The sequence below is a fragment of the Lycium barbarum genome, chromosome 6 (genome assembly GCF_019175385.1).
Source record: "Lycium barbarum isolate Lr01 chromosome 6, ASM1917538v2, whole genome shotgun sequence".
Lineage (NCBI taxonomy): Eukaryota > Viridiplantae > Streptophyta > Magnoliopsida > Solanales > Solanaceae > Lycium > Lycium barbarum.
Window position 1 is genome coordinate 39,420,946 of NC_083342.1, and position 25,131 is coordinate 39,446,076.

The 25,131-nt window shown below is 36.1% G+C and overlaps 2 protein-coding genes across 3 annotated transcripts; one reads left to right on the forward strand and one right to left on the reverse strand.

Annotated features, from left to right (window-relative positions):
- The first annotated feature begins 2,518 nt into the window (after window positions 1–2,518).
- On the forward strand, window positions 2,519–11,083 carry LOC132643748 (uncharacterized). Of its 2 annotated transcripts, none has more exons than XM_060360281.1 (5): window positions 2,519–2,902; window positions 8,753–8,877; window positions 9,083–9,397; window positions 9,488–9,657; window positions 10,456–11,083. In XM_060360281.1, exons 1-5 carry the CDS (start codon window positions 2,639–2,641, stop codon window positions 10,842–10,844), a joined length of 1,263 nt encoding a protein of 420 aa, XP_060216264.1. In that variant the 5' UTR covers window positions 2,519–2,638; the 3' UTR covers window positions 10,845–11,083. The 2 variants fall into 2 exon arrangements, with proteins under 2 accessions (XP_060216264.1, XP_060216265.1); XM_060360282.1 differs by having other exon boundaries at window positions 2,521–2,902; window positions 10,459–11,083.
- A 2,528-nt stretch (window positions 11,084–13,611) lies between these two features.
- LOC132643749 (aminotransferase ALD1, chloroplastic) lies at window positions 13,612–21,315 on the reverse strand. Its single transcript, XM_060360283.1, has 9 exons — window positions 21,194–21,315; window positions 21,036–21,061; window positions 20,841–20,923; window positions 19,799–19,915; window positions 17,436–17,498; window positions 15,464–15,568; window positions 15,251–15,301; window positions 14,684–15,004; window positions 13,612–14,316 (listed from the first exon to the last, which is right to left on the reverse strand). Exons 1-9 carry the CDS (start codon window positions 21,235–21,237, stop codon window positions 13,816–13,818), a joined length of 1,311 nt encoding a protein of 436 aa, XP_060216266.1. The 5' UTR covers window positions 21,238–21,315; the 3' UTR covers window positions 13,612–13,815.
- Between the last annotated feature and the right edge of the window lie 3,816 nt (window positions 21,316–25,131).

Genomic DNA, 25,131 nt, shown 5'->3' on the forward strand with positions numbered 1-25,131 from the left:
AGTCCTTAGTTCTGTGCCCATGGGTTCAATGATATTCACACATCACGTTCGGGTCCCGTTGACTCGGGTCTGACCTTAGCGGTCTCGGCCACCTTACAACTGCGATGCGGCCAATGGCCGAGGCGAGGCCCGAAGTATTGACATTGAAGTTGTACTCCGATATCCTCGGCAAGTCTTTGTTGCCGGCCGAGCTTCCGGCATCGCTCCTAAATGAGAGACCTCGACTGTTCGACGGGCGCTCAACCCGTTTATCACCCCGACCGGAGAAATGACTCGGGCCAACCCTTGATTTTTCCGACCTGAAGCTTGGTTTCTCCGAATTAGAGTATGGTCGATACCTCTCCCTCGATGATCTTGCCTCCGGTTAGTAATTCTTTCTTGATCTCTCCGAACTTTTGTTCATATTTACGGGCCCCGGGGGAAGCTTGAGTTGGTCATCCTCCACCCGAATCTTTGACTCGTATCGGTTATGGACATCCGCCCAGGTCACAGCCTCGTATTCCAGCAAGTTCTCCTTTAATTTGAATGAAGCCGTCGAGTTCCGAGGATTGAGCCCCTTTGTGAAAGCTTGTGCAGCCCATTCCTCCGGAACCGGAGGGAGCTCCATTCGTTCCCTTTGGAATCGGTTAACAAATTCACGCAGTAACTCGTCGTCTCTTTGAGCTATACGAAAAATATCTACCTTACGGGCCCGCACCTTTTTGGCACCGGCGTGAGCCTTTATGAAAGCATCGGTGAGCATTTCGAAAGAAGTGATCGAATGCTCGGGCAGATGGTCGTACCAAGTCAACGCTCCTTTTGACAGAGTTTCCCCGAACCTTTTCAGCAACACAGATTCAATTTCATCTTCTTCCATATCATTGCCTTTTATAGCGCAGGTGTATGAGGTCACGTGTTCGTGAGGGTCCGTTGTGTCGTCATATTTCTGGATATCTAGCATTTTGAACCTCTTCGGGATTAATTTCGGAGCTGCACTCGGAGGAAAAGGCCTTTGGATGTACCTCTTCGAATCCGGCCCTTTCAGAATAGGTGGAGCCCCCGGTATTTGGTCCACCCGAGAGTTATATGTTTCCACCCTCTTTTCGGTCGAGTCTACTCGCTTTGCCAACGTTTCGAGCATTCTCAGTACCTCGGTGGATGAACCAGCTCCGGACCCATTGCTCTCAACCATCCATGCCTCCTCCCTTCTGGGTTCAGCAACGCCGTTCGTATTCTCCGGGGTCGTTTTATCACTTCTGTTCTGCAACCGGGCTATTGCGATTCCTTGTTCGGCAATCGCTGCTCTCTGTTCCTGCAACATTTCAAAAATCAAACGTAAGTCAATATTATCACCCGAGGTATCCGGTACTTCCCGGCCCTGTGTCCGTGACAAAGTAATTGAATTGTGAGTATTTAAGGATCGGTGGCCGGTTGGGCGACATTCTCCTGGTTCACAATGTTTTGCCGGTTGAGGCCCTCTCTCGAATTAACGGGGTTCGGGTCAGCGGGGTTTGGTAATCCTCGTGGCCCACTGTCTTCATTTTCGGCCATAATCTCGTTGTTGTTGACGTGATGAGATTGTCCACTGTCAGCCATTTGGTCCGTTTTTACAGAGACGAACAGAAGATATTTTTTTATTCTGACGGGTAAAATAGAGATCTAGATCAAAAACCACTATTATCCTAGCCCCACGGTGGGCGCCAAACTGTTTACCCCAAATTTGGATAATCAATTAAATTTATGAGTGAGGTATAAGATATGTGGTTGAACTTTGATCTATTCTTTGATTAAGAGAAAATGGTTTAAGATAAACTATGAGTAATCTGAATAGTGATCGATGGCTTGTAACAATGCGTGTATTAAATAATATATGGTATTGCTTTGTTGAACAAATCTAAGAAGAACACAATAAATCCGGACCAAAATCAGATAATAAGTGGGAGAGTTTTATATATTTTGCTATTACAAAGATGTTCTAGATCTGAGAAGCCAACCCCTAAAAGTAGGGTAATGACCCTTATTTATAATTTTACCTCATGGGCTTCATACAACATAAGGCCCTAAAGAATAAAGAAAAACCCTAAAATGGATAAGGTTGGTCGTACGGTCCGACACCCGTACGATTGACAATACAATGTGGCAGAACGGTATTGACGCGTGACAATTGTGTAACGGATCACCCGGACCAACGACCACGATCAAACGGACCAACGACCACGATCAACTCGGCTATGGAGAAATCGGATCAAACGATGTTCTTCACTTTCTTCGGTTCAAACACTCCTCCGGTCCCAAAAGAATCTATATGCTCGTACTTGTTTCTTTCTTCCCTTGGTCACCAGTCCCACCGATCCAGCATATATACGATTTTTACCGTATACAAGTTGAACAATCTAACATACCAAATGATCATCTACACATCTCGACTCGTCTTCACTATGTCTGTTGAACACTCAAACTTTAAAAATAATTATCTAAATACTTCTAAAATTTATGTGCCGGTCAGTATTATGCCTGCTAATAATAATAGAAAAATATGTTTTACCGAAAAACAAAAGAAGGAAAAAATAAGGTTGAAAGTCCTCCTTGCTGGTCTACACCAAGGCACAATCCAATATCCTTTTCATCTTGTCTGCTGAATTGGTAGAGAATCGGTCTGATGGAAATCCCCAAGAGAAAAGGGTCGAAGAAGAAGAAGAGAGGTGGTTCAAAGAGAAGAATGACATCTGAACAGACTTGGGCATACAATTGTGTGAGTGAATGGGTTTTCGTGGACCGCTCTCATTCTTCACCCACTGTCGATTTTGCCCTTCCTTGGAATCAGCCTAAAGAGAAATTAGTGTTTGAGTTACATTCTCATTCTCTTCATAGTGATGGCTTCTTATCACCTTCCAAGCTCGTCGAAAGAGCCCATCAAAATGGGGTGAGTTGGTACCCTTTTTCTCTCCTTAACATGTAATACTCCCTCCTCAAATTACTAGTGGGCCCAATGTCTTTTTTTTTTGTTGGTTTGTACCTTCTATTGTGATGAAGTTTCTATTGCATTATTCGTTTAATCTGCAAAAACTTTATAGAGATTTTTCTTAAGTGAAGCAACTGTTTCAAACATTAGAAATTGTCACTATTTGTCTTTACAAACCGGAACACGTTATTTATAATTATGTACACAAAAATTATTAAAGCAAATTTCAGATTTGTTTAACCTAGCTAGCAATTCATTTTTTTGCATCTACTGAGTACTGATACTAAAAGTGATTTGCTTTTCCCTCAAAATATTAGAAGTGATGCAAATTTGAGTTGTTTTACATTGGATAACGCATTTTTATTCAATTAATATTTTCAACTATTTTAATTATTCTACTCAATTTAGATACAATTACTTTATCAATATGTTGTTCAAAATATCCAGAACATTATCCTAATTGGTCTAGAGAAATTAGGTAACCCGTGTGAAATTTTAAAATAGTGCACCACAAATAGAAAAAAGAATTTACAAAAATCTCAGGCATAGTTTAGCTTATATGGCCAATAACAGGTTGCTAATCTTCTGCTCCTTGTAGAAAGATAAATGATGGATTTCAAAGTTCAAACATGCAAATAGACGTGTAAAATGGCACATTGAAGTGGGCCCACTATTTCATCAAAATTTTCACACAATATTCCTGGATACCCAAAATGCCCTGCTAAGTAGGGATGTCAACGAAGTGTTGTGTGCTTCAGCAGCATACTCCCACTTCTTATATAGGAGAATATGTAGCGCTTTCTAAAAATATTTGTCTCAAATTATTTGTCGTTTTAGAAGTTCAAGACAATTCATTACTCCCTCCGTCCCAATTTAAACGTCTTAGTTTAACTAGGCACGGAGTTTAAGAAATAAAGAGACACTTATGAATCCTAAATTCTATAATGTAATAAAATGTCCTTTGAATCTTTTGATTATAAATTTATCACGTAGGATGCTTGGATTGTCAAATTATTAAATATAAAAAGAGGCACTCTTTTTGGAATATACCAAAAAGGAAAGTAAGACACTTAAATTGAGACAAACGGAGTATTTCTTTTCCCATTTTACTCTTAGTATTAATTGTTCTTGAAGACTACAAACACCTCTAGGGAAACGACACACAAATAAAGTAAATATTAAATGAAGAGAGATTATATCTTAAGATATAAATAAGGGCAAAATAGGCAAACCCCTCCTAATTAATATTTTGTTAATGGGCGTGTAAGGGAGAAACACGACAAATAATATGAGGAGACTGAGGGAGTAATAATTCTGCTCCCTATTCTTTTCCTCAAATTCTAGTGGAGTGGGATGAATTTAGAGAGCCTACCTCAACTAGTTTGAGATTGAAGAATGGTTTTATTTTTGTTCTAGTGTAATTCCATTTATCCTTGTTGATTGGTGTCTGTGCATTTAGGTGATTATAAACACACTTCTTCGCGAGTTCCACACCTCGATGCTGAGTTGGCCAAATATTTGTTCCCGATCGACAGCAGGCACGTGGAGGCCAACTCAGCATCGAGGTGTGTTTTAATACAAAGGGAGTGATAGTTTAGGTAGGTAAATGGAACAATGGATAGTTGAGGTATGAAATTCGCGAAACGGTGATAGTTTAGGTGTGTTTTTGACCATTAGGTCTTCTTGTAGAGTGTAATTACTAGACCTTGAGATTAATGATATGAAGGTTCAAGTAGTTTCTCTGTCGTTAGGCTTCATTCCAGCGAACATTTCAGGTTATTGTAAGGAGATGGAACAAGAAAATTGTTTGCTGAGTAGTGCTGGATATTGGTTATCCAGCCACATCGGTTGTCACAGTGGTGTCATTTCACTCATTAGTATTATTGCTTTGTCTTTTGAAAGCAAAAAGAAGCTGCTTGAGAAAAAATATGGTAGCACTTTGAATCAAGTAATAAATCGGAATTGACTCTTTAGGGAGGAAGATGCTATAGATTCCATTTGTAACACCTTGAAAATGTCATTAACCTTAGCTGCGCTCCCGTAGTCCCGTGTGATATATTCTCCACCTATCTGCAAGATATGATATGAGTTCAGTTACAGCTTTGCAAGTGAAAGTGTTGAAGGTCTACTTTGTTGAGGTTGTAATTTCATTGAAGCTATTATATATATCTTGGCGGTCCAAGGCTTCTTGCTATTTTGTTCTTTTATCTGCCTACTACTGTGGTAAAGCATCTAAACAGTGAAAGGTACCCATTTTGGCTTCCAATCTTTATTCTCTTTTACTGGGATCCGCCAAAATTGGATAAAGCTGAAACATAATAGTTATAGAACTGAACTTGAAGCATAAATAGATCTGTTCCAGACCTTCTGACATACATGAAACTATTCTGTTTCCATCTTCCTTTTTACATGAAGATCTTGCTCAGTTGTTGGTGTGTGCCCTCTAGCTATTTAATTTTCATTCCTATCTAATCATTATACATTACCATGAAGTTCCGGTTAAGTCTCATTTCTATGTTTGCATCCATAAATTAGAACATGGAAATCCTAGTTAGCTAATATTCAACCTATGCTATTTAAAACCCGTGAAACCTTATGTGTCGTTTTGGAATAGGTGAATAACCCAAGTAATTTAATTGCACTCGACTTGTAAAAAGAATCAGAAGTTCACGAAATGCTATGATCGTATACTATTGTCCTAGAATATTCTGCAAGCTTTGACTAAAAATCAATATACAGTCTGACTGCTATCAGATGTGTTAAAAACGGAACATGGATTGGTGTTTTCCTAATTCTGAGTGGCAAAGTGTCTAGGTTAACTATTCTCTAGCTGTTGGAACACTGAATGTTATTTAGCAAACAAAAGAATGCCTTGTAGTGATTGCCTTGTATCCTGGTATTCTAGTTCTTCAAAAGGAAAAGGGTTATTATTTCACATGCTCCTGGGATATGGGTCCTGAGAACCGGTATCTTCAATTTTATCAAGTTCCATAAGTACTGAAGTTCCATAAGTACTTTATAGATTATGTTTAGGTAACCATCTCTGTCCTATAACTGATGACAGTAAACAGTGACATGGCCAAGTAAAATTCTTTCACTTCTGTTGTGTGAGGGTTGTCAAGAGAGCCACATGACATTCAACAATAATTAGCCATCATGCCATGCCTAAAGTTAAATTCTGGCCAGCCTGCATCACCTAAGGTCCACTGTTTATCATTTTTGTGTTTTTTTTTTTTGATGAAAAGGTACAAGTTTTATTGGCAAGTACAAGAAGGTACTGCAATGATACAGAGGAAGTTCTTCTCCTTCTACAGATTGAAGGAGTACATAAGATCCAACAAAAAGCCAAAATCGGCTACGACATTCTTCTTATACCAAATGAAACGACTCTTAAAGACATTTACACTTCACATAGGACATATGTTCTTTCTTTCAGCAGAAGCATCTTCTGTTTCTTTCCAGCCAAATGATCCCTAGCATTCAGATAGGTACTGCATTCCCAAGCTGCTTACATCCCTTTATAGTGATCTGTCCATTCCAGCTGGTTAAAGCTTCCGAATGCTTCCAAGTTTATACCCTATGTACTCCAAAGGTATTTAGGAACATTGACCATAGCAGCCACATGGAGAAGAGTGTCATAAAAGATGATTGACAGATACCAAAGCTTCTCACATCTGTAGCACCTACTGCTAATTATGATCCCACTCTCGTGTAAATTATCCTTGGTTAAACAAGCATTGTGTGCTGCAGTCCAAGTGAAACTTGCTGCCCTGGGTGCAATGGTCCTCCAAATCATCTTCCAGGGCCAGTTTTCATTGCATCTTCCATGCCCAACAGGAATTCTTATAGCATGCTTTGACAGTGAAATTAGGCAAAAGACATAAATTGACCCTTAAACTATAACCCAAATGTCGATATCACACCAGTGACCTATTACACACCTAATATATGAAAAAGTGATATTATTTACCCCCTGAGAGCTGATGTGGCACAATAAATAAAAATAATAAAAAAGGAGGCGCGTTTTGGTTATATATTATTTGTTTTTCCTTTTTTTTTTTAATTGTAAAATTCATTTTGTTTGTAACCCCCACTCCACCCCTCATTTTCTTCTTCACTTCCACCTACGCCGGAGCTCCGACGAGCTCGTCTCCGGCATTTTCTGTTTCTGTTTTTTTTTTCAACCATGAACATTCACAATTGGTATTACTTGACAAGCAATTGTTGATCTTCAAAACATTGAGGAGGGAACATTATCATTACAGAGAGAAGTTAGAAAAATACGCAAAAAAACAATCTGATGAGCTTCTTCAAGCTTTCACACAGCAGTTCCATTTTTCTGGTCAATCTTCTACCATATTCCAATCTCTCATTCTAATCTTCTTTCTCTTAGAATTATTACGCAAAAAATCATTGCCGATAAACGACAAATTATTTCCACAAGTTGAAACCATTTCAAATTCTTAAATCTGAAATGGGTAGTCGAAAATGTTGTTGGGTTACCAATTTTGAATCTGAAATTTTTGTTTGTTGGTGATTTGTTAGTCCAAATTGGTTTGCAAGTAAAAAGATAATGGCTAGGGTGAAAAAACAAAGAAGAAGAAGGGGGGTGGGGGCGGCGTGACAGTGGTGCTGAAATGAAGGAGGATTGGGGGGGTGGGGGTGGCGTGAAGGTGGAGGAGGGGGGGGGGGGGGTGAAATGAAGAAGAAGATGGAAAATCAGTTTTTTATTAAAATTTAAAAATCATTTTTTACTTTAATTTTGTGAATAAAGTAAAAAAAGCAAAATTGTGAAAGAATAAATAAAAAAAGAAAAATTGTGAAAGAATAAATAACGTGTCGCGCGGGTGTGGAACACTTCCACACCTGAGGGCTGAGACTGGCTATATGTGCGTCAGGGGGTAAATAATATCACTTTTTCATATATTAGGTGTGTAATAGGTCATTAGTAAAGTTTAAGTGTGATATCGCCATTTGGGGTATAGTTTAAGGGTCAATTTATGTCTTTTGCCGTGAAATTATCATCTTTTCTTCCAACCATCTATCGGTTTGCATTTTTGTTTTGTAATTATAGCCCACCTTTAGTCTGAACTTGTCATTGGATTCATCCCGTAAGTTATATGATGCCCCATACTGTTTTCTCACCAGATTGATGCACCATTTATATCTTTTACCATATTTATATTATCACATCCATCAGTAATTCCTCTTTGTTGCCTTGAATCTCCAATGCCACTTTAAAAGCAAACTTTTGTTCCGTATATTGAGATTTTTCAATCCGAAACCTTCAATTTTTGTGACTTGTGACTTCTATTTCAATAAATTCATCTTTCTTCTATCTTAATTTCCTTCTCAGAAAATTTCACCTTATTTTATCCAATTGCCTTTCCACTTTTTCAAGCATAGGAAATGACATTAAGTGAGTAGGAATCCCATCCGGCACACTAGTTACTGAAGCTAGTAAAGAGAATTAACTTATCCATTTCCGGGATAGGGAGAGGTGGCTTGTCATTTCATTCTCTTTGAAACGCTAGACAATGCAGATTTATACCTTTACTTTGTTGACTAAGTGATCAAGTGAGAAGCTATCTAATCACACATAAAGAGGAACTGTACAGTGTTTGTAGGTGGGGGGGAAAAGATCCAACATCAGTAAAACATTGACACCTATTTCTCTTTATATAAAAAAATGTGCTTCTGCTAGATTATTTTTCTCACAATTTATTGGCTAGGTTACCTTAACTGTTAGTTTTTTTAGGGACATGTAATTGCATATTGAGCAACTAATTGAGTGCAACTTGCTCATAACAGGTGAAAGTTCTTTCATTGACAGATCATGATACTATGTCTGGCATCCCTGAAGCACTGGAAGCAGCTAGTAGATTTGGCATTAAAATTATTCCCGGAGTTGAAATTAGTACAATGTTCTCCCAAGGGTCAGTATTGATTTGGTTTGACGTTATACCTTTAAACAGGGCAAAGATATAGAACTTATTTTGGCTCTCTCTAAAGTACTCTATGATACCATGAAGTCTCCCTTCATTTTTCTGTTTTTGGTGTTTCATTACAAAATTGATGACACTGGAGATTTATGAATCCTGTCATCACTCAACTGCAGAAATTTAAAGGTTCTCGTTACAGGAGGGACTCTGCATCAGATGAACCAGTGCACATTCTTGCTTACTACAGCAGTTGTGGACCAGCAAAATTTGATCAAGTAGATAAGTTCCTGAGTAGTATACGGGATGGACGTTTCCTCCGTGCCGAGAACATGATTTTAAAACTTAACAAACTGAAGTTGCCACTTAAGTGGGAGCAGGTAGCAAAAATTGCAGGAAAAGGAGTTGCTCCAGGGAGGCTGCATGTTGCCCGTGCTATGGTTGAAGCTGGCCATGTAGAGAATCTAAAACAGGCATTTTCCCGATATCTTTATGATGGAGGACCTGCTTATGCTACGTAATCATCACACTTTGGTTAGACAATATATAGCTAAGGTTATTTTTATTTCAATGAAAAGTTTGATGAAGAGTGCTTGCTGGGATACAGGGGAAGCGAACCACATGCAGAGGAAGCCGTCCAATTTATATGTGAGACAGGAGGTGTGGCAGTTTTGGCACATCCATGGGCATTAAAAGATCCAATTGCTGTTGTTAGAAGATTGAAAGAAGTTGGCCTACATGGTATAGAGGCCTACAGGAGTGATGGAAAACTAGCAGGTACCAGAACAATTGCCCTAATGTTTACTGCTACTTCTTCAAATGATTTTTGTGAATGTTACTTTTAGATGTATACCTTGAAAAAGTACCTCATAATAGTAATCTGATTGAAATATACCAAAAAGGGAATAATCGAAATGAAATTCTTATTATAGCAACTGTGATCCCTCTTAACTTTTCACCTTCCCGTTCCTCTTCTATTGGTTGGATGTCAAGCAAGATGTGTTGATTTTGTGAATTATTCTGCTTTTATACATAAATGGACTAATATTAGCAGGTAAGTAATGGTACTGACAAGTTTCGAACTGTGAGGTTTTGAGTCTTCTTGACTGTTCGAAAAAAGTAAAATGTTTGCAAGTTTCCTAATTAACATGAAAAATAGTTGATATACATCGGCATTGTTTCTCCCCATTTTCATGGTACATAGACGTCATAGGCTGAAACTATTTATGTTAAATAGTTGTATTAATTTTGTCGTCTTTCATTGTACAAGTTTTAAAGGAACCTTTGACAGATACCCAGCCTATTTAGAAGTCAGTTCTTGCGATGTAACTTACTGCCTACTTTCTTTCTTCTTTTGTGGATGTCTTGTCCTCACCTCAATCATATCTCGGGTCAGATGTCTTGCCCTCGACTCGAACCATAAATATAGTTGAACAAATTGATAAAAATATTCATTTACTCATAAGTTTGTACCCACACTACCACATAGTAATAATGGGTGTAGTGATACTCTGCATCCACTGATCTGAAATCCCGGATCTGCCTCTAATTGTATTCCCATCCACCTGTTATGAGCAGCATACAGTGACCTAGCAGATACTTATGATCTGCTGAAGCTTGGGGGTTCAGATTTCCATGGAAGAGGAGGGAAGCAGGAGTCTGACGTGGGAAGCGCGGGCCTTCCAATGTTGGCGGTCCATGAATTTCTCAAGGTGGCCCGCCCTATCTGGTGCAGAGCCATTACGGAAATTCTGGAGAATTACATAGATAATCCCTCAGAAACAAACTTACAACTTATTATGAGTTTTGGAAAGCCTAAAGTTTGCTGGGGCATTTCTCCTGGGAATTGTCCCGGTGATTTTATCAGCCGATGCTTATCATTCTGGTTGACAAATGAGGAGAGACAGAATGTGGAATTTGAAGCCATCAAACTGAAGCTTGCAGCCATCTCAGTGAATCAATGATAGAAACAGGTTCTGCAGTGCGGATATCCATTTTTGCCATAATTTTGGGACACCATAGCTTAACATATCTATCTATCTATCTATCGTCTATATTAGTTTAATTGTGGTCACAGATTAGGTGATGTGGCACACCTCTTAGGCAAGGAAAACTATTTATCATTTTTCTCATCTTGTTGGCCTTTCTTCTTTATTGTTTTTGTTTTTGTTTAACTTGTTAAAAAAGTCAAAAACTTCAAAGACATCCGACAAAATGAAAGATGAAACTTCAACTTCCAAAACTGCATGTACGTTTTCCATAACTCACCCCATTTCATTTTCCATCCTTAATGAAGAAAAAGGTGGTCTTGCCTGCTTATAAGAGGACTGGGGCTAAGAGTGTTGATTCGAGTGAGCCAGCCTTAGGCAACAATAGCAACTGACAGCTATATATGTTTTGAGCTTAGATTCTGTTGAGATAATGTGAATCCCCAAAGGAAAAGCTGATATCTAATCCATCTGCATATAGCAAAACTCTACCTATGAGTGTATTATTGCCTTACTTGAAGATGAGCCCATGAAGTTTGGGCCTATCAAGAATAGAGGCATTCAAGTCTGAAGAGTAACAGACAGTAAGGATTTTGCTTTGATACCCATGAAGGAACTTCTTGTGCGTGGAGAAGTTGTTTTCTTAGTATTGCCTGCTGACTTTAGTGAACTTTATTTATTTATTATTTGATCAGAGGGCAGAATAAATTAGGAGCATATAGTTTGCCTTATGGTGCGTCATGATTGGTAGGGGTGTTCATGGTTCGGTTTGGATCGGTTATTGATTAAAATCATAACCAAACCAATTTAGTCGGTTTTTAAATGTCTAAAATCATAACCAAACCAAATAAAATAATAACCACCGGTTTGGTTATTGTCGGTTTGGTTCAGTTTGGTTTGATTTTTCGGTTTATGACTAGCAGTCATGAGACTTATCAGTAAAGCATTAAAAAGTTGAAAAAAGACATGTCTTTTTTTTTTGTTCAAACGATAACTTTTATTTATTGTTTAAGATGAAACATACATCATAGAAACATTTTCACTATCAGTGATAGTGTAGTACTCAAGTTACCCAAAGTTGTTAAACTATTACATATAGAGCTAAAAACTAACTTAGTAGTGGCTGCACCATTTTTGTCATCTTAATACACATACCTAGAAATAAAGTAGAGCATAGGAGCTTTTAGTTGTTGTTACAAACATACATATTAATTAAACATAAAGACTATCTAAAATTAAAATGAAAATATATGAAATAAAAAAACTGTGTAATGATCCCAAACTTTGGGGTAGTACTTGCATTTTGCCCTCAATTCTCCCATTTTATTAAAAAAAACTTTGTGTAATGATCCCAGACTTCAGATGTTTTTCTATCATTATCCCTAAGGCTAGGGTCTCGACTACAAGGAGTTGTTCTTTTCTGCTCTTTAGGAGGGTTACCCACGGAAGAAGTATTAGGGCATTACCATGTGCTTGAGTTGCAGCAAATGCTGATGTTACTGAAGTTTAGGACTCATTCAGACAAGAGAAAAAAAAAGGATATAAATTCGAAAAAAAGAAGAAACAACCAAAAATCAAATGGCTGACAAAGAAAGGCTAAAAATTTAAGTTAAAGACATTAGACTCTAACGTGAGCTTCTGTTAGTAGATTTACACATAAAAGAGTTAAAAGACTTATAGACACGGGCTTTGACATATTCTTAAAAACATGGGCCTGGACATATTCTTAAAAACATGGGCCTTATATAATCATGTGAAATAAGTCGACCAAAAATCAAATTAATGATTAAAAGGTACAAAATATCTATGATTATTTATGAAAAACTAATATTATACATATAAATAATTATAAAATTTATGTATATAATTTATCGGTTTGGTTCGGATATTTATTCGGTTATTTTTTAATAGAACCATCGATTTTTTTTATTCGGTTTGGTTTTGGTTTTAACCAAAACCGTGAACAACCCTAATGATTGGAAATGACTATTGATTATAGTGCTTTGAAATTGAGTTTTTTTCGCAAGATCTGTTGAGATAAGATCTCTTGGCCTCTTACAATTTGAATAGAAGAAAATGACCTTTTCAATCTTTTATGTGTTTTTTTCAGATCTCTTATGTGTAAAAAATGAAAGATCTCTTGCAAAAGGGTCATAAAACAAAAAACAAGTTTGTAAAGGGCCAAAAAATCATTTCTCCCGATCTGTTAGAATTTACTTTTTAAATGTTTTTTTAATTAAAAAAACGATAATGGAATGTGTATGTGTATGTCCTGGTATTACGAAAGGCATTTAACTTTTCTCATTTTTTATTTTATTCCCCTATGTGTTATTTTTCTTATTTAAAAAGCTGAAGAATTATCTAAAAAAATTATCAGTTATTATAGGTGCAGTACTCGATTCCAGAGGACAAAAATATATTATAAAAGTATTCACTAAAAAATTGAAGAAGTTGTGCTGAATTCTTTTTTGAATTTTCATTAATTAAGTTGGTTAAGGTATCTGAGCTGTATGTATAGGAGTCTGACTAACCGTATGTTGACTAGTTAATTAGTATATAAACTTGTGTTCCTATGGTACTAGACTATTTCAATTCGACGAGATTACATGTTATTGTAGATGATTCCATTTGTCGTCAGTAGAAAATGAATTGACTTCCTATTCATTCTAACAACTGCCAGGAGCAATGTAGTTGGTAGGATAGCAAAGTGTTGATAAGAAGTAATTGGTATAGAATGGATGACGGTGTAATCTGTGAAAATCGTTGTTTCATTCCCTTTTTGAAGGAGATGGATGTAATGGTAATGGAGCAAACAACAAATAAAGGAGTCAACTATTTATTAGATGGCAAACAACTGGATCGTCTTATTAAGTGTATTCATGAGAATCAGAAGCTGGAAGCAACTGTGAGTAGAAACGTTTATAAGAGAATGAAAGCAAGTATTTATCTAGCAAAGTAAGGTTGTGAGTCTTTTAGATGCTTCCAAGATGCCGTCTCTGCGTCCAAAAGCAGAAACCCTTATGTAACCTTCACCACTTGGACCAAATCCAATTCCAGGGACTGTAATGATGTGAGTCTTATCAAGAATCCAATTGAACACATCCCATGATCTGGAACCTGGGAAATGTACCCAAACATAAGGCGCATTCCTACCTCCATAAACTCTTAATCCCAGCGAAGTAAAAGTGTCAACTAAAATCTTCGCATTCTCCTTGTAGTAGTCTACTTTACACATAACTTCCTGGAAACCCTCCCGGGAGAGGCAAGCCAGTCCACCAGCCTGAGCTATGTTGGAAGCACCGTTAAAGCTAGTACATATGATGCGATTGAAATCGTGTATAACAGGAAATCCATTTGAATAGCGGAGTTCCTTAGGCACTACAGTCCATCCCAGACGGACACCTGTGAACCCCGCAATCTTTGAGAAGGATGAGATCTCAATCGCAACCTGCAATGTACATGAGTTTCTAAGTTATATGTCTAGAAATAATTAGAGCAGTCCATTCATGTTGGATACATTTGAATGTGATATATATGAACATGGAGGTAAGTGAATAGGAACAAATTTTGTTAATGTTGATCATTTGTAAACCAATAAAAGGGCAGCTCGGTGCATAAAGCATCCCGAGCTAGCAGGGTCCGGGGAAGGGCTGCACACTAAGGGGTGTGATGTAGACATCCTATCCTAATGCAAGCATTAGTGACTTCTTCCACGGTTCGACCCCATGACCAATAAGTCACACGGAGACAATTTTACCGTTGCTCCAAGGTTCCCGTCATCATTTGTAGACCAATGTAAAAGGAATATTGATTACCTTTCTGGAACCAGGGATCTCATAAATAGATTTAGGACTTGAGTCAGAAACATAAGCAGCATAAGCTGCATCATAGACGATAATTGAACCATTTAGTTGTGCAAAGTCAACAAGTTGTTGCAATTGCTGCCTTGATGCTGCATGACCAGTGGGATTGTTTGGAGAGCAGAAGAAGATAACATCTGTTCTTGCAGTTTTGGAGAGATCTGGGAAGAAGTCATTCTCTGGGCTGCACTTCATGTACTTTATATTTCCATATCTTCCCGACTCATTCTTCAAATCACCACTCTGCCCCATAATCACACTTGAATCTATATATCCCTGTTTTTTCCGCATCAATTAATTAGTTCCACAAAATTGAATATATATAATGTTTTCGCAAGTTACTTGTTACAACAGGTGAAATACACTGACACGGCAAGAATACTTTACACACTTTTAGTCAATTTAGTGTATATAAGTTTAAAACATTTTAATATGTCAACTTTCATTGGTTTCTTCTTCGTCATTGTTTTTCTTAATGAATAATGGGGGTGGGAAAAGAAACTAAGAGGAAGAATAACTCACTGGAAATGATGGATCCTGCACAGCAATTGACACATTTGAACCCAAAAGCAACTGCAAATGAATGATAAATAAGGACCATAAACAGGACTTCTTGTGTCACAAGTAGACATGTCAAAGATGTCATTTTCTCTTTCCCACTAAACTACAGTTTTACATGCTATTAACGTGATGACTAGGGAGTGCTGGGGAATATATATATAATAATTTAGATACCTGAACTCTTGAGAGATCACACTGTGCACCATCAGATACAAAGACCTCACTTTCTTCTACAGAAAGATCTTTATATAATGTTTCTGCAATTGTTCTTCTTAGTTCCTGTCAAATTCAATTCACAAAATTACACTCTGCATAATTCTTATTTTTTTGTGCATAGTTCTTTCCATAAGCGGAGCCAGGAGTTTCACCAAGGGGGTTCAAAATATGTGAAAGTGAACATTCGAAGAAGTCAAAGGAGGTTCAACATCTACTAAATATACATAAATAGGGCTGGGCATAAAATGCCGAAAACTAAATTACCGAACCGAACCGGGGATTTTGGTATTCGGTAATTCGGTTTTTGGTACGGTATTCAGGAGTAAAAATTTAAAAATACGGTATTCGGTATCGGTAATCGATATGAGATACTATACCGTTTGGTAATTCGGTATTCGAATTTTGGGCCTAAGTCTATGGTGTCATATCTCTGCTAGATCACAACTATGAAAGTGCTAAAATAGTCAGAACGTTTTGATCTTGAAGATACTATCCAGAAAGACATGTATGGTATGATGCACTAATTAAATATATTACTATGCCGTATATAGGGGCGTACAAAGTAAACCGAAAAATCGCACCAAACCGATAAATCGAGTCAAACCGAGAAAAAACCCGACTAGTGGTTTGGTTTGATTTGGTTTGGTGTTGGAAAAAAAAATCCGACCATAATTGGTTTGGTTTGGTTTTAGCTAAAAAAAAGTCAAACCGAACCAAACCAACCCGACATTACATGTATTCAATTTTAAAAATATTTATTTGTAAATTAATTTATAAATATTTCTTAAATTTTTTCGTAATTCTTTATCTATTATCATATTATTCAAGCTTGAATTTAGAATTTTGAATGTCAATAAGTTTTATATCTTATGGATGTCAGTAACTCAAATAAGTCCAAACCAAAACCAACTCAACACTAATCCTAACAAAAGAAATTCAATTTACCACTAGAAATGACAATAATGTTGGATATCTATTCTTTAGTTTTGCATAATTGATTTAGAGAGTAAAAATACATAACTTAAGTTTTTTTCTTCGTTGTCATATAATTAATACTTATTTTAGCATGACTTAGTATTTTCAGATTATGGTCATTTTCTTTTATGGCTTGTTAATTAGCAATATTTATTTTAACCAATTATATTAACTTTTGTTGAATATTTTAATACAATGTCATCACTCTTCTCACATTTTGTGTTATTTTCTTAAGAAACACCTTAATTATATAATTGTATCTTAGTAGGGCTAAAAAAATATTTGAAGTAAAAGTTATATGTTTTGTATCAAGACTATTCCGAAAAAAACCCGAAAAACCCGAGGTTGAAAAATCCGAATTTTATTGGTTTGGTTTGGTGTATAAATTTTAAAACCCGACGCAATTGGTTTGGTTTGGTGTTTAAAAAATCCGAACCAACCCGGTCCATGTATACCCCTAGCCGTATATGTCAAATATAGTACGTAATTAGCAGCTTTGATCACTTTTTACATTGAAAGACTCTGAATTAAGCTATCCGAGTACTCTTAGATCTGTATGTGTATATTGACCGAAAGATTTGGAATTTTTGTTTACAAGTTATGTTGTCCAACTTCAATACGGTATTACCGAATACCGTACCGAACCGAAATTTGATTTACCGATTATCGAATTACCGAACCGAAGTTTGGAAGTTTGGTATTTGGTATCTACTCTGAACTATCGATTACCGAATTACCGAATCCATACATTAAAAATATTGAACCGAATACCAAACATCCACCCTTATACATAAAAAATAATTTAATCATATATAAACAGTGTAATTTTTTGCCGAATACCTGATTCCGTCCCACTTCTTTCTAAGCAATAGGTGTATGCATGTTTGGTCAACATGCAAGAAAGGGAACACGTTTAAGTTTAACTTAGAAAGGAAAAAAAATGAATATGGCCCACCTTGTTCCCTTGTTCCAGTCCGTAGCCAGTATATCCTTGAGGTGTTGAAAGAGCACGTGCATACTGCAAATCAAAACTACCAAGCACTGACATAAATGAAAATAATTGTACGTTTAAAATTTTGGTGTTGGCCGTATTTACGGAAATTCGGTAGGTTTTGCCTGAATCATATGTATTATATGTATTTAAGGTGCCGTTTGGCCATAAATATATATAAAAAAATCACTTTTTTTAGAATTTTTTAAGTTGGAATTGGAGTTGGAGTTATGTTTGACCATAGTTTTTGAAATTGTAGTTTTTGGTGAAATATAGTGTAAAAATTATTCACTTTTTTTGGTATTCCGGAATACAACTCCGGAAAAAAGTGAATAATTTTTATGGCCAAACGCTAAAAGTAAAAAAAGTAAAAAAAAAATCCGGAAAAAAGTGAATAATTTTATGGCCACACGCCCACTAAAAGTCACTAAATAATTATAAATATTTATTTGTAAACTTAATTATTATGGCATACTCCGTATTAACTTGAAATCGACATAGAAATCCAGAAACATTAAGTTTTGGATCCGCTTTTGATTGGTCGTGGAAATTCATTGTAAATATCTTGTGGGGCTGATCTATGTAGAACCTGTATGGAGTTTAGTAGCATAAGCACGGCTCATTTTTTTGCGCGGATTGTCCTTCTTTTGTGGTGGTCTTTAATTTTTATCCCTGAAATTGCTGGTCTTTAATTTTTGCCTTTCGCTTAAAAGGGTGACTGAAAATACCCCGAGGTTCTGGGTTTAAACCCCATCTCAGTAAAAAAAAAAAAAAATTCTAAAGGCAAGACTGTGCAAAAAGTCTGCCTTATGCGGCAGACTTTGCCTTAAGGCATAACTTATAAGGCAAAGTCTTCCGTCTCCGACAGACTTTTAGTTATGCCTTAAGACAAAGTTTGCCGCATAAGGCAGGCTTTTGCTTAGGCAGGCTTTTCCTTAGGCATAACTAAAAGTTTGCCTTATAAGCCCAAGCCTGCCGTTCCTGGCAGACTTTTAGTTATGTCTTAAGGCAAAGTCTACCGCATAAGACAGACTTTTTGCAAAGCCTTGCCTTGCGAATGCTTTATTTTATTTTATAACTAAGTCGGGGTTCGAACCCAGAATCTCGGGATATTTTAGGCGAAGGACAAAAATTAAAGACCAGCAATTTGAGGGGTAAAAACTAAAGACTACACCGAACGAAGGGCAATCGTGCAAATTGCCCAGCATGGCTCAACATACCAAACATTAAAAATACGATATCTTTCTTCTTTGGATTAGACAACCAAAGCATTATAAGACTGCAGTAATAACCTCAATAAATGATAAATAACCTACTATAAACATATTAATTTACATTGATGGTGTAAGAAATGCATTACACCATCACTATAAAAAAACTTAAATCCTTTTGATTTTTTTCTTCTCATATTTAAAGGGGATTTTGGAATAAGTATGTTTAAATTAGCGGTGTGCACGTTTGGTTCGGATCCTTTAGCAGTAATATTAAATCAAAAAGTAAAAGACTGATGTAGAATTTCTTTTTGAAAAATAGCACAAATTTTGTTTCTTTAACTTTGAAGTCAACCCGGTTTCTCTTTGGTTTGATTTGATCCATTCTTCGCCCATATTTGAAAACATCATATCTTCATTAAGTGACTTCTTTTAGACAAGCAAAATGCTTAAACTTTTCCAAAATGCTTTTGTAGAAAATGCTTAAATTTTTCAAACTTCTTTTATTCCCATACAATGGCCCTTTGGTCAAGAATTCACAGTCAAAGCATTTGCAAATTCCAGCTTAAAAATAGAATTCACACACATAAGACATTTAGAGGAAATCCTTGAATATGCAAAAAATAGAAACTGTAAAAGAGAAAAGGGTTCACAACATAAAATTACTAAAATTGAGGGTAATTTTGTTTAACTGTCAATAAGCATTAATAAACTATAAAAATAGAAATTATTTCTTTCCCTTTTTCTTCTCCAAACAGTGCAACCCCTATTATTGTAACATTTTAATATATACTCTCTCTGTTTCAATTTGTTTGTTTGGTTTTGACTTGACACGAAATTTAAGAAAGTAAAAAAAATATATTTTGAATCTTGTAGTCTTAAATTAAAGATATGTAAAATGTAACAAAATACCCTTTAATTTTATGATCTTAAATATGTTATATGAAAAGTTGAAATTAAAGAGTTGTCAAAAAATGGTTTTTTTTTTTTTTTTTTTTAAGAACAGACTAATAAGAAAAGTAAGAAAAACTAATGGAAGGAAGTATAATGTATTCAAATAGCTTCTTTTTGGTACAGTATACTAGCTGGTAGAGGTAGTTGATTAATCTTACGCACATTAGACATTCTCAAGGCAACAGATTGGGGTAAGGGCTGTGTGGTGTCACCAACTCCAAGGCTTATTAATTTAGCATTTGGGTACTTCTCCACATGCTTAAGCTCCCTCTCTAAGATCTGGGAAAAAAATATGATCACTTAGCAAAAGACAATAATACATCACCATCAAAATATATATATCCAAATCACATGCAATTTATACCCCTCTCTGTCTCAATTTATATGAAACTTTTCGCTTATTCGAGAGTTAATTTGATTAATTTTTAGAGTTAAATTGGATTAGATCAACTCAATATTTAAAAATCAAGATTTAGATATTTAAAAACTATATGAAAAGTACTATAAAATGCAATTCTCTTCATGTCAATATGATAAAAAAATACATCTTAAATTATTAGTCAAAGTTCACATATATATATAGTTTGAATTACATAAATTAATTGAGACAGATAGAGTAGTATTATTATAGACCCTCACTAGTCTTCACATTCTTTCACTTAAACCATGGTCAAAAGCTAATAAGGATCATGAAAATTTAAGGGCCCAAATATTAGTCTCTTTTTTGCAACTTAATTTGTTCCAAAATATTTGATATTCTAGAAAAAAAGAAGTTATTATTACTCCCTCCGTCTCATTTATGTGACACTCTTTCCTTTTTAGTTTGTCTAAATAAGAATGATAAGTTTCTATATTTAGTAACAATTTAACTTTAAACTTTCCATTTTATCTTTACTGAGATGATTATAACTACAAAAAAATGTATGACTTGTTTAAGCCACAAGTTTCATAAGTCTTACTTTGATTCTTAAACTTCGTGTCGAGTGATCAAACACCTTCACATGAATTGGGACGGAGGAAGGACTTACTTTTCCGAAGTTATCCCAGCTTATGCTCCAACTAGTAGTGTTTAAGTAGATATAAATAGTAGTTAGACTAAGAATCTTATGATTAATGATATTAGGTGTTAAATGTTTTTCTTAAGACATACAAAAACCTTAAAAGACACATAATATGGATGAGAGAGATCCCAAGTGTAACTAACCTCAGGAAACAAATAGTTAGTTTGCAACTTCTCCAAGTTTGGGTTGCGGGCTACTCTTGTTGAATAATAATTACCTGTAGTCGCTGCATGGATTTGTATTTCCAGTTCGTCAAGTAGCTATCAACACATAAAAACAAAAATAGAAGACCAAAAAATGTAAAAGAAAATCTAAGATAAAGCTTCAATTTCACGTACCAATTTCCTCTCTTTGCACTTTCAAACTGCATATGTAAAAGAAGAACATGATCTATTACTCAGATTAAAGTGATATTTATAGAGCAAACAGTATAAGATATATAGCTATAAAAAGCAAAAGAAAAAAAGATAAGTTTAACTGATCGAAAAAAGTTCACCTAGCTCTAGGCTGCAAGAAAATAGAAGTGGATGTGGAAAACATCTTGTGCAATAATTCTCTCTTCTCAGTATATATCCTTTGACAATTCTGAGATGTTGGGGTGGTTATGTTATGAAAAGTTTGATAGAGGGATGAATTTATACCCTTCGGAAGGAAATGCAGCTACAATTTCAAAGGCACATGTCATTGTCTAAAGAAACAGCAAACCACTATTTTAAGTTTACTATTTTGCGAGGAAGCCCCTCATGCACGCCCATTTGAAATCAAGTGGTTCACACTCCTTCCAACCACCATAGTCTCATTCTTCTCACTTTTCATTTCTTAGGGGGCGTTGGCTAGCTTAAATCTTGCATAAGTAATATCACGGTAAGTCGTTCATGTATAAAATTAATATAGTGTTTGATTTGTAATTTAGAAACCCACATAACTAAAACATATATAAGTTGTGATGGAATTAATGTATTATTTTATGCATGATAGAAAGTGGAATAATTGATAAATAACTAAATCCTGCATAACTAAACCCTGCAAAAAAATAATAAATAAATTCCCTCATAACTCATACTCCCTCCACCCCCATTTATGTGATATAGTTTAACTAGACACCGAGTTTAAGAAAGAAATGAATAGTTTTGAAACTTGTGGTCGATCTAAAATAAGCCATAGATATTTGTGTGACTATAAATTATTTTATTAAGGTAAAAAGGGATGTATTCAGTTAAATTAATTTCAAATATAGAAATGTACCATTTTTTTTGGGACAGACTTAAAAAGAAAGTGTATCACATAAATTAAGACAAAGAAAGTACATATATTACTAATACCTGCATAATTCTAACCAGCTACCATTGTATCTCTTACTTGATTATACCACATAAAACAATAACGCATACTAAGACTTCCGCTCCATTTTCTGTCTTACTTGATTAACAACTTCATTAATTAACGGTAACAAAAGACTTGGAGAAAAATAATAAATTACTAGTACTTTTTATTGTCCTAAAATCTCAAATATTATAAAACAAATTCAATTTTCCAAAGCAACTAATTTTTGGAGCCGGTGGGAGTAGTAAGAAAGTGGTTAGATTTTGTGGCTTAAGGACAGCCTAAATCTTAATCCTTGCTAAGGCGTGCTCTTATTACAGCTACAGCTGATTTTATTTTCTTTCCTTTTTTTTACTCTCACTTTTTTCACCTATTATATGAACCTCTGCATTTGCAAGAGAAGTCATCTCTTTGTGACGTTTGTTTTTCTTGTGTAAAAACATGGAAATGTATTGACACAAATTCTTCTGTCAAAGCCACCTTTAGAAGTCATGCCTAATGGTATCAAGGTACATACTATTATTCAATTCGTTAAAAGGCACTGTATACTAAATAATGTTTTAATAGTCAAGTAGGCACGGGAATTGACCCCACGGTAAGTAGAATACTAAATAATGTTTTAATACTCCATCTGTTCACTTTTACTTGTCCTCTATGAACTTTACACACTCCTTAAAAAATAATAAATAAAGTGCATATTTTACCATGATATCCATATTAATTGGTGTATGATTGTATTGGATTTGAAAAATGATATGAAATGAGTAATTAATGCTAAGATAAAACAGGAAAAACAAATCACCTTTCTCTTGTAATACGAAAGTGGACAAGTAAAAGTGAAAATTTATTTTTGAAATAGTGAACAAGTAAAAGTTAACGGAGGGAGTATATATTAATGAGAAAGGTCAAGAATCAGATGGAGAAATGTGCAAAGACTTACAATAAGAGAAGCATTGAATTGGAAAACATTGGGAATCATAAAGTGAGTAAAGACACATTCTTGAATGGAATATGTATTTTGTTGAAAGGTTTAAGTTCTATGCACTTAAAATAAACGTGTTGTTTAAACTATCACGTAAAGTTAATCAATAAGAACACGATGACACATTGTAACGACTCGTTAGGTCGTTTTGGTTTTTTTCATTTGTTTTGTTGCCTATTTTGCCCTTGTGGACCCGCCTCTTTGCTTGTTTTGGTTTGTTGTGTAGCGGGCGTGGGTGACACAATTCCCGAGGTGGTCGAAATATCTTAAGTTGGAAATTTGCTAAGTTGAAGAATCTTTAGGTGTTAGGTTGACTTTAGGCATCTTCGGGCGTATTTGTGTCATTTTGGGAATTTCGTCGGTTCCATTAGCTCCGGAACGTCGAATATAGGCTGGTTGTGTATTTGGATCAGTTCCCGAGGGACTCGGGGGCATTTTGGTCACTTGGTTGGAAAGTAGTTTTTGGTCGTTCGGGGTTGACTTGGTCAACAAGACCTCTTTTGGGAATTCCGACTGCGCGAGTGAGTTCTTAGCGTGTTTTTACATATGTCTGCATATTCGGTTTGTATCGAGGAGGTTCCGGGAGAGTCTCGGGATTTCAGATTGTGAGAGTCAAAACCAGATTTTTGCTGGTTCTGGTGTATTCGCTTCGGCGAAGAGAGTTCCGCCCTTGCGGAATCGCCCCAGTGAGAGGGGCTCCGTAGGAGCTAGTTTGGGGTAACCTGGCCTGGTTTCTCTTCTGCGAAGACTTTTTTGCAGGAGCGACGTCGCGGCTGCGAGGGAAGTCCCGCTACTGCGGAAGCCTGAGATATTTTATGAGTTCCGCCTCGGCGAGGTTTCTTCCACCGAAGCAAGTCTGTGGGTGAGAAAGTGAATGCGCAGGAGCGAGAAATCACTGGATAAAATGTCTTATTAGTGTCTTTCACCCTTAGACATTTCATTCTAAACCCTTAAGTCTTGAGAACGATTTTGGAGGAGATTGAGGAGATTTCAAGGAGAAACCTTTGGTTAAGTCTTCTAGACTTGATATTTTATTATTCTCATGATTTAGATTCATAACCCATGCTTAGAATGCTTAAATTAAAGAGGAAAACGATGGGTTTTGGAACCTAACCTTAGAATTGGCGGTTTTGGTATTTGAGCACGAAATTGTGATTATTAATGGATGATTTTTGGTGTATGAGTTATATTAAGTATGAAGAACATGATTCTAGGTTCAATTTACTATTTTTCCCTTTTGGATTCAGAATCCTAATTTTAGGGCTTAATTTGGGGATTTTGATTTATATAGTAATATGTGTGTTAAGGGGTTCGTATTCTAATGTATATTCCATATTTGGCTAGCCTTTGATCATTCGGAGATCATTTAGAATGGCAAGCAGGCTTTGTGATTCGAGATTCGGTATTCCAGGCAAGTTGAGACCTTGCACTCTTTCTTGAATGTGTGGTTGGCTAAAATGAATCTAATAAGAGGGTTATGGGTTAATTAAGGGGGTTCCGATACTTGTGAGGTGACGAGCACCAGTATCGGATACCGGTCTTCATGTTAAGGTTATTTGCGCACTTTCGATTGTATAGTTGGTCTGAATGCCATGCTTTTGGCATTATCTGGTAGATTAGTACGATCCTTTGGATTTGTGATTGGGGTTTGATGCCCGTATTTTATGTCTCTTATTATTGCCTGTCTTATCTGATTTTGTACATATCACTCATAAATCCTCGTTGAAATGAAAAGAAGCTAAAAGGTAAGCCTTTATGATAAAGAGAACCTAAGAGTGGATTCTATGCATATGTATATGCTCTTGATTTGATGTATGCCATATTCATATATACTTTATATGTATTTCATGCATACTATTTGAGGATATGATTGCGATTCCGAGAGGATCTAGTTCCGGACGAGTGATGATGCTTTAGTGCGTTCCATTGACAAATAGGCCCGGTCGGCTAAGTGACAAGTTCTTAAGACATGATATGTGGAAAACCGTGATTCGAGGGTGCTACCGGAGCGGTCTGTGATCCGAGAACTTTCCGGAGCAGTGATATATGGGCCTCATGAGCCCCCAAAGGGTCACGATTCGTTAACATTCGAACGTGTGTATATCGAGATATGGAGTAAAGGCCTTGCA